We start from the raw sequence: 10,442 nt of genomic DNA on the forward strand, positions 1-10,442 counted from the left end.
TTTCAGAGGGTTTTACATGGAAAATTGTATTGAGCACCTCTTGTTCCTGAGACATCTGATCTTGGTTGTGTTTATGACCTTTTCTCTGTATGCCCGGTAGGGCGGATTTTTTCTGGATTGATGGATGTCCCTTTATTCTGTTATGTTATGTTATGTGTGTACTGGTTTGCTCAATAAAGAAATATTATATATTTTAAAAAAAACCAAAAAAACGGTGACAGGCCGGGACATAGGCCGAAAAAGCTCCGCTGCAAGATCGAAGCCGCGGGGTCGCAACCACGCAGCCTGCCCGATCGAACGATCAAAATAAATTTTTTTTTTGAAAAAACAAGAAAACGGAACGTGAACCAACGATAATGAGCAAAGAAAACTCAAAACCGCGGACACAGAAGGCACAAGTGAAGGGACTTCGCGCAGAGTCAAAGACGGACTTCTCAGCTCCGTGGAAGAGTAAGAACTGAGGAGACGCGCCCGGTGCATCGGGCGGGAAGGCACTCGCGCATGCGCGGTGTGGGCTACTCGAAACTTCTGAAAGTTTCTACAAGCAAGTATGCTTGTGAGATGTCCACATCGGGGCTCTGTTGGATGACGTCACCCACTAGTGAGAATACCTGCCTGCTTGTCCTGAGATAATGAGAGGGCATAGGATGAAGTTAAGAGGTGAGAGGCTCCGGAGTAACCTAAGGAAATACTTTTTTTTACAGAAAGAGTGGCAGATCTGTGGAATAGTGTCCTGGTACAGGTGGTGGCGACAAAGACTGTACCTGAATTTAAGGAAGTGTGGGACAGGCATGTGGGATCTCTTAGGGAGAGGAAGAAATAGTGGATGCTGCAAGATGGGCAGACAGGACGGGCCATTTGGCCTTTATCTGCCGGTCATGGTTTCTATGGAAGTAGAGAATGACACGGGGGAAAAATCTGTCCCCGTCACCGCCCCGTCCCACCATCCTCTGCACTGCCCCGTCACCGCCGTTTCCCTTCAGCGCCCCGTCACCGTCATCCCTTTCACCGCCCCGTCACTGCCATCCAACTCACCGCCCCGTCACTGCCATCCCACTCACCGCCCCGTCACCATCCCCGCAGCATCCATATAAGCCTTAGTACTGTAATATTTAGCTTATTCCTTTCTTATAAATCAAAGTTCCTGCTGCTGAACTAGAGAAAGAGATGTTTAGCTGGCAGGGCTTTGTTTATAAATTTTTATCAACACAACTAATATACTACTTTATCTTAAAACAAAAAATAAATATAATTTTTATTTTTTCTACCTTTGTTGTCTGGTTTCTGCTTTCCACATCTTCTCAAGCAATTCCTTCCATCCACTATGTGTCTTCTCTCTGCGTCTTCCATTTGCTGTTACTGTGCCTCTCCCTTCACCCCCCCCCCAACTGGTCTAGCACCCATCTTCTTCCCTCCACTCCTCCATAGTCTGGCATCTGTCTTCTTCCCTTCCAGCATCTTCTCTCCACTCTGTCTTCCACATTTCCCTTCAGAGTCTGTTCCTCTCCACCCTCCTTCAATGTCTGTTCTATTCCTTTCCACCACCACCCTTCCCTCCCTCCTTTACCATCTGTTCCTTTCTACCACCCTTCAGCTCCTCTCGCGTGGCCTATCTATCTACCTTCCTCCCTCTTATTTTCGTGGCACATTACAATGTACATTTGTGCAAGCCACTGGAGCCTGCGAGCTCGGTCCCTGTCCCATCCCCACAAACCATCTCGCTTTTATGCTATTTTCCCCATTTTCTATGCCATTTCTAATATCTCCCCTATGTATCTGCCATTGCCCCCCCCCCCCCCGTGTCCATATACCATCCCCATGGCATGTCCCCTTTATGTCTCTGTCCCTTTGCCCCATGCACATAATTTCCCCTCTTTCTGTTACCTTCCTGTGTCCAGATTTCCCCTATCTTCCTCTTCCATATCAATGTGTCTCTTCTTTTCAACCCCGTCTAGCTTCTTTCCCTCTTTCTTCCCCCCCCCCTGCTTCCAGCATCTAGCTCACCTGCCTGTCCTCCCCTTTCTTTCCTGCTGTGAGTTTTTCTTTCCCTCTTCATCCCCTTGGCCCAGAATCCTTTACCCTTTCACTCCCTCCTTCCAGTGTGAGTCGGGAACACATGTGATCGTGGGGTCCCAGCAGCCCCCACCCGCCCGCCCGATCGATTGATTGTAGCGTTTAGCCAGCTCCTTCCCTTCACCTCACCTTAGTTTGCAGGCTTTCTTTTTCAGCGACCTGCACGCGCGACTGCTCAATCTTCTGCTCTGCTGCAACTTCCTGTTTCCGGTTACGTCAGAGCAGAAGATTGAACACTGAGCTGCCGCGCATGCGCGGCGGCTCTTTGAAAGCGTGCGGGTCGCCGAAAAAGAAAGCCTGCAAACTAAGGTGAGGTGAAAGGAGGGAGCTGGCTAAACGCTACGATCGATCGGGCAGGCAGGGGCTGTGGGGACCGCGCGATCCTTGATGCCTCACTGCAGAGACAAGACCATTCACCGCTCCACGGGGCGGTGAATGGCCTTGTCCCCGTCCCCGCAGCGACTGCTATTTTTCTTTCCCCGTTTCAGCGAGTTATCCGCAGCTAAACACGGGTAACCGCCACCATGTTATTCTCTATATGGAAGCTCTGGAATGAGGGGGCATATGATGAAGGTGAAAGGGGATAAAGTAGTAACCTAAAATATTTTCATGGAAAGGGTAGTAAATGCATAAACAGCCTCCCAAATCCAAGAAAGCTTGGGACAAGAGAGAAGAGGACACAGTAGATGGCATGGTAGGCAGACCAGATTGAAAAACATATGGCCTGTTTTCAATCTAAATGTTAAAATAATTTGGATATTTGGAGTGTGGGGGCCCATTAGGGAACAGGTCCAAGAGTTTGGGATTTTTTTTAAATCTACTTATTAAGCTCCCTTCCTTTTAGTGCATGGGCTCACCATCTGACGGAAAGGGAGATTTTACTCCCCGATACAGCAAAACATCTACTCCTTACCTGGCACTGCGCACTTTTAACATAACGTTAATTTGCCTGCTATTTGCTTCCAGCACTGGAAGCAAATTTGAGTCATTCCATGTCAAGGGGTCCAATTTTGAAATATTCCCAGCTGACCATCTCAGAGTTTCATGAAATGTTACATACGAGCAGCCTAAGGTCTTAAACTAAGCTTTGCAAAAATATTAGACTCAGGTACGTACTTGTTCCTGAACCAGAGCATCTGATGAGAGGGGGACTCTGGTTCCGGTCATGTACAGACTGACAAAAGTGGCTACTTTCAGTATCTAAACAAAATAAGCCAAATCTGAGCTTTGGTTTATCTATTCAGATTTTGTTGCTGAATTCAAATATACTGATGGAATTAACCAAATTTAATTACTTTTTTCATTATTGCTCAGCAGAATGGACTGAAAAATTCATCGCACACAATGAGGCTCATACTTTTGGTCATCGATAAATTTTGAAAATATGTTATCAAATGCCTCAACTTTACAATTACAAATATAAATTGAACTGTCCAGCAAGAGTACGTGCAAAAATATGGCATGGTAAAAAAATGCCCTCGTAAACTTGTGCTTTAACTTTGTCTCGTTTTCAGGGCAAAATATCTCCATGTGGGTAATCTCAGAATAAGCAATGGTCAGCTTCTTGCTCCCAGACCTTCTATGGCCTTTAAAACTGCTTGAAACACAAGCATGTTCCATGATGCATTGTACATTGGGAATGTGTGTTGGATTACTATTTCAGGTTCTCATCATGCTTTAGGTCCATTGTGGCTTTGCTGTCAGTTCAATGAACAGGTAACCCCATTACCTAGGGGTCACACCCAATAGCCAGGCAAGGCCAGCCATGAGTTAGGAATCAGTACTGACCAAATGAACAGAAGGTGAACTGAATTATCTCCTCCCTTTAATGTGGGTTCCAGCCAGTGGATCCCAAGCCAGCAAAATGGTCTGATCCAGTAAGGTTATTCTTATGCATAAAGTTTCATGGAATTCCGAGGTGGTCAACTGAAGACAACTTCACATGGAATGACCCTCTTACATTAAGGCAATCATGTGCTGAGCTTCAGCACAGCCCTAACATAGAAACAGAGAAAAATAAAGGTAGATAAAGAGCATATGGCCTATCTAATCTGCCCACCCATGCCATATACTATCCCCCCTCCTCTCCCTTAGAGATCACAACATACTTGTCCCTAGCTTTGTTGAATTCAGAAAAGTCTGGATTTTCTATTATTAAAAAGAACTTGCCAGTCTAGGATCATACATCAGATATGCTGGCTTAGCAGTGATGTTTATTGCCATCATGGTATGCATTAAACTAATCCATTTGGAGACACTGCCCCTAATAAAGTTCTGCACAGGTCTACTGCTGTCTCTCAATACTTGAGACTGACTTTTAGCCTATCAGCTGCTGGATACACAAGCATAAAAAATTAGGGAAGATGGGACAAGGTTTGCAAGTCTGAGAAGTGGCAGTGTAGTCTGCAGCTCTGGCCAGCTTACAAGTAATGGATGTTGGTAGCAAGGCTGCTTTCTCAGGGGACCCAGCCTGAACAGCAAGGTACTATGTCAGCTGGTTCAAAACCAAACCGAGAGCTACTGATATTTATTGTCAGTGTGAGAAGGAAAAACCTCCCCTCCCCAAGCCACAATAAAACCCTTTCAGTTAGGCCCTGTGAAATACACCCCATACTGACTGGCTGAAAACTAACAGGATCCATTCATCCCCCTTCCCCACAGGCAGAAATGTCTTAGACAAGCCCTGAGCCAATGGCTGCTTGTACCCATGCAGGCTCTTGCTCAATTTATTACTGCCTCCCACTGGACAAAACACGACACACATGCTACACCCCTGTTAGCAATGTTTTCTAACACTTCAACTCCATCGTATCCTATAAAACTCGCCACTCATTCTCTCCTCAGCCTCCGCCTTTACCTGGTGTTCCTGCACGCAGTTGACATTGGTGTAGTCAATAATGCAGCGTCCCAGCCATTCGTCAGGCTTAGCGCTCAGAATGTCATTACGGCAGCTCTCCAGATGTGGTTGTAATTTAATTAGGAGGCTTCGGGACATCAAGTAGCCAAAGCCACTATAGCAGTACCGGCCCTCGGTGTCTCCCCCAATGAACTCCTCAGGCCGGCCCATGTACAAGTCTGTGTCGATGCTGAGGTGACTGACCAGACACTGGATTCGATGAGCATCTGTGTATGTGTCATCCTGCACCAAATAGAACCAATCAAACTCATTGACATAATGATCCAGAAGGTACTTCACTGTTTGGTACATGTTCCAGATGGGTCGGTCATCACCATGTGTGATGACCGTCATGCCATGGGGCACTTTGCGACTCCTCATGCCAGTGAAATACACCAGTTTCTCCAGCCGGTGTCCCAACGTCCTGTTCACAGCCACGGCTAGTGTGTTCAGCGTTGTCTTGGAAGTGAGCACAGCGGCAAAGAGGCGCTCCCGCATGCCAAGCTCGGTGCTTATATACCTGGCCCTGAAATAAAGAGAAAACATGAGGTCTACACTAGTGAGATAAATGACAACCAAAATGACAAGAAAATGGTAAATAGGTGTCCGGACTCGTAGAACGCAGTCAAGTCCATGCTCCCTGCCTTCCCACAATGTGACCAGCATACAGTTTTTCTGTTCAATCCTATGAAATGTTTGATTTGAATCTGGGGGTGGGGGGGGGGGGTAGTTGGGGGTGTTTGAGAGCAGAGAACAGAGGAATTTTTGGACAGCTGTTTTACCATCCGTAAATTAGATGCAGAAGCTGGAACTCCAGCCATAAAAATGAACTGAGCTATTAGCTAATCCAGTACAATAGAAAAGTGTTCATCAGGAGTACAATAGAAGAAAAGGATTGCCAGGTCCAAGGCAGTTTAAAAGCATTAACAGCCCAGAAATATTAACAAAGATAATTTAACCATGAACATACTGTATAATGAGTGTGACTATTGGGCAGACTGGATGGACCATTCAGGTCTTCATCTGCTGTCATTTACTATATTACTTAATGTCGTCATCCTCCAATCCATTAGCGAAACACACTAGATGTCATGTGCCATCATGAAGCGTCCTGCAGACAAATACTAAGGCCACCAAGTTCTTAGCACAGATTTGCTTTTCTTCTTGGTTCTTCTGTTACCAATGTTCTCTGTACTATCCCTATGATCTTTACGGGTTCTTAATATTGTATAAATCACCTTGATCCTCTAGCTATAGAGCGATCTGTCCCAGAATGGCAATTCTTATGATTGGATTACTAGAGAAGAAACTAAGGATTCCAACACCAATGTTGTTATCCACTTGGAAACAAGGGACTTGGCCAACAATACCCTACTTAACAGCGCAGAAAGCTTCTCAGGAGTTGGGGAAAGGGGTTAAAAATTTGTAATGACTGTAACTTTTATGGAAAGGGAGAGGACAGATTACAAAATTCTGAACTTCAATAGGGGGTTCAAAGTCTGCTGCCATCAAGGCGGCTTTAGATACACAGAAGGATGGGGCAAGAGACTATGGGCTACATGCACTAAAGTCAGCAGTCATCACTAAATCTGTTTTCACAGCTTTAATGACGATCGCTTTTACCGACCCGATGAACAAGACAGCCTACCGTGTGTTTTCCCCTTGATCACCCATTTTCTGATCTGGCCATGCAAATTAGCTAAAACCCCATGCAAAGTAGCCAAGCGATTGATGCACTAACATCGCTTGGCTATTCCCCCCCCAAAAAAAAAAATTAAAAAAGTGGTTTTAGTGATCCTAAAAACTGACTGGTCTAGCTTGACCTGTTGGAAACTGTGTCTGCCTGTTTTTGTTGTTGTTTTTTTTTTTCCATTTTGTTTCAATAGCACAGATATTTTGCCTGCATATGTGCAAAATATCTTTCCCATAAAAAAAAAAGTCCTCCACCACTGATGACTGCCCTTCCCTGATGCCCCCCCAATAAATATGGCATGAAAGAAAATTGGCAGGAGAGATGTCCAAAGTCCAAGGGGAGGGGCCTTAGGTGTGAACCAATCAGAGCCTTTGGCCCCTCCTTATGCATCACATTATACACAGGGAGGGGAAAGCCTGTCATTTACGACTGGATCTCCACCCTCCTGAACAAATCCCTGAACTAAGGCCACCTACCTAAGAAATGGGAAAAATAGCATTGACCCCCAAACCAACCCCCCACCCCCCATATCCACAAGAGTACTAGCACACCAAGGCCCAGATGCACAAAAGTCACCGATCATCACTAAACCAGTCTGGTTTAGTGACCGACTATTTGCCGACCCGATGCCCAAAACGGCCCATCATGTGTTTTACCATGCGATCACTCATTCTCTGATTTGGGCATGCAAACGGTCATTAATAATAAAATTCCATGCAAACTAGCCCAATGATAAGATGCTCTTAACATCCAACAAAAAATAGCAATTACTCCTACCGACTGATGACAGCCCTCCCTGACGACCTCCTGACAAACCGGCACAGGGAATCCACCCCCACCCCCCACAAAATTCAGCAGGCTTGATGCTCACTCCCTCCTCACTGCCACCAGATGCTCCTCCAAACTTTTGTGAGAAGTTGAGAGGAAAGACCCGCCAATCCAAAATGACTGGCTGAGATGCCTAAGGCCCCTCCCCTCACTTGAGTCCAATATCTATCTTCAGGCAGCACTGTTGCTGCCGGCCCTCTCTGCTGCTCCCCATCTAATGCTTTCACCCTTCTCCCCACAATTGACATTTTTCCCATTCTAACCCCCTCCGCCACATCTACCTTTAGTTTTCTGTAAAAGTTGTCAGGTGGTGGTACTGATTTCCTGCATCTTTTCTCTACTGCAGCCCGCCCTCTCCGACAACTTCCTGTTTTACACTGTTTAGGCTTAGCGCAACTCAGAAATAGATTAGAGCTCACCTTTAGATCAAGAAGAGGTGCACATTCAGGTATGGTAGGTAGGTCCATTGCTCAGATGTTTTGAAATCTAAATCAAACCTGGTGAAGTAGATAGCTCAAGGCCACAAAGAGCCAGTGGGAGAAGCAGTATTTGAACCCTGGCTTTTCCAGATTCTCAGCCCACTGCATTGATTATATGTATACAAAAATTAATATGATTTACTAGTCTTCTCTGTGCTGTACAAATTAAACTGAAATATGAAAAACAAGATGAAGGAATATGCCTTGTGGTGATGCTGGTTACGTGCTGAGAAAGACTGGCAGAAACAGACCGGATAAACTTTTGAGCTCTTTATAACCTACCTAAGCAGCTATACAAAAGGGATCTTTACTATAGGAAACATGCTTAGTGAACAAGGCTCCTAGTATACCAGTTTCAATCTAGCACAGTTTATGAAACATGCAAGGATGTACGCTCTTCACAATCACACACAGTCCCACTTCTTTATAATGATACATTATGCTTTTCCCTTTCCAACTGCTCAGATGAGCTTATGCTAAAGTAGGGCATGTGCAGTGCTGAAACATTAGCAGAGGCTAATGCATGCATCCCATGAGCAGCAGTGCCATCCACCACCCTGAGCAAATTTTATCAAAAAGGACAGAGTAGCTTAGTGGTTAGTGCAGCGGCCTGGAAACTGGGTTTGATTCCCACTGCAACTCCTTGTGATCCTGGTAGAAAATAAGCTGGACAAAATTGCTCTCTGATTAGCAGAAAAGACTATTCCAGGATCCTTCTCTCGCCCAACCTCTACTTCTCATCTCTTAGGCACAACTAGTTCTGTTACCTGGGAACTATTTTTGGTTACCAGCTCTGTACAATCCATAATTTGTTTGATCATCATTCTCACTTACTCTTTTTACATCCAGACTCGATTACTATAAAATTGTTTATTCTAGCATCTCATTCCCGTCTAAAGGAACTTCAGACCCTACAGAATTCTGCCTATCCTCCTACTCTGTCATTCTGGTTACCAGTCGAATTTGGGGTTAAGTTGAAAGATTTCGCTTTTAGCCTTTCCTATAGGAACTCCAATAACTACTCTATGTGGTCCTTCTGGGACTCACGGCCTTGATCTATTCTTGCAGAACTTTCCAAGCTGCTATTAAGACTTGGCTTTTCTAACAGGCAAAAACTCCAGCTGAGAATCCAATTCCTCTGATCTGAGCCACTCACTTGTTTCCTAACTGACTTATTTGTTGTGACAGTGTGAATTTTGTTATTTCCTTTCCTTATGGAATTTGCTTTGATTGGAGAAATTCGCATTTTTCGTTCCAGCTTACAAACCATTTTGTAAGGAGACTAAGCGAAAAGGCCGCTCTGGTTCTCAAAACTAGGAAAGGAAAGGACTAGAAACGATCCCAGGAAGAGGAAGAGAGGCTAGTTGTGTAGTCCGCAAAAGTGGCAAAGAAAAGGCTGAAATTGGGCTAGCAGCACCCCCGCCTCACCTCACCGTCTTCTGGGGGGCCGGCTGCGGCCCGGGCGGCTTGTAGGGCACGATTCTGGGCTGCCAGCTCTCCGCCTCGTCCGACGCCGGGCCGCCCGCCACCGAGTTGGGCTTCCTGGCCGCGTTGATGGCGCCTCCCGCGCGCGGCGGCGGCGGCGCCGGTTCCCCGTCGACGCACGGCTCCTCCACCCAGGTGACGCTCAGCAGGCTGAGGGTGAAGCCCAGCGACACCCCCACCACCACCGGACCCGCCGGACGCACCAGCGACAGCAGCCTCGACGGCCGCATGGCTCCGGCATCCCCGGCTCCCAGCGGCCCCTTCGCACAGGGCGCGCGCCGCCCCCAACCGTTGGCCGTGACGTCGGCGCGCGCGCAAAGCGGCTCTTCGCAGCGTCCTAGACCAGGGCCACCTTTTTGATTTTGCATGAGGTCAAACACTTGATAAAGTATTATGCCTAAATCTTGGAAATCCTCTGTTATTCGCCCTATCATTAAAGATCATAAGATTAGTTCCGAAAAAGTTTCAAATTATAGGCCAATAGCTACTCTCCCTTTTATGGCAAAACTGACAGAAAAGATTGTGTTCAACCAAATTTCAGAATTTATTGAAAAAACCAATGTTCTTCATCCAAATCATCATAGCACAGAACATTCATTAATAGGAATGACTTCAGTTTTATTAATATCTATAGACCTTTCTGCTGCCTTTGACACCATAGACCATCATATTTTATTAGACAGACTGCAATCAATTGGCATTACTGATCAAGTATTATTATGGTTCAAATCTTATTTTACAGATCGTACATCCAAAGTTGTATTTAATAATTTAAATTCTGAAAGCTCAATATCTTCCCATGGATTCCCTCAAAGATCTATTTTGTCTCCATTACTTTTCAATATTTTTCTTGCACCTTTAATGACAGTCTGTCAATCTATGCATTTGGGGATTAATAATAGGAAGGAACCGTATATGCTGGGAGGAGAGAAGCTGATATGCACGGACGGGGAGAGGGACCTTGGGGTGATAGTGTCCGAAGATCTAA

General features: G+C 45.7%; 1 protein-coding gene across 2 annotated transcripts in view; it reads right to left on the bottom strand.

Annotated features, from left to right (window-relative positions):
* CHPF (chondroitin polymerizing factor) overlaps positions 1-9,779 on the bottom strand; it is a 50,687-nt gene extending 40,908 nt beyond the window's left edge. Inside the window, exons 1-2 of one of the 2 annotated variants that reach the window (XM_033944863.1) lie at positions 9,398-9,779; positions 4,931-5,495 (exon numbers count right to left, since the gene is read on the bottom strand). In XM_033944863.1, coding sequence (XP_033800754.1) covers positions 4,931-5,495; positions 9,398-9,684 — 852 coding nt within the window. In that variant the 5' untranslated portion in view covers positions 9,685-9,779. The remainder of the gene's footprint in view (positions 1-4,930; positions 5,496-9,397) is intronic. The other variant, XM_033944864.1, reaches the window with a different exon arrangement.
* Between the last annotated feature and the right edge of the window lie 663 nt (positions 9,780-10,442).

Source organism: Geotrypetes seraphini, chromosome 5, assembly GCF_902459505.1.
Source record: "Geotrypetes seraphini chromosome 5, aGeoSer1.1, whole genome shotgun sequence".
In the NCBI taxonomy this organism is placed as follows: domain Eukaryota; kingdom Metazoa; phylum Chordata; class Amphibia; order Gymnophiona; family Dermophiidae; genus Geotrypetes; species Geotrypetes seraphini.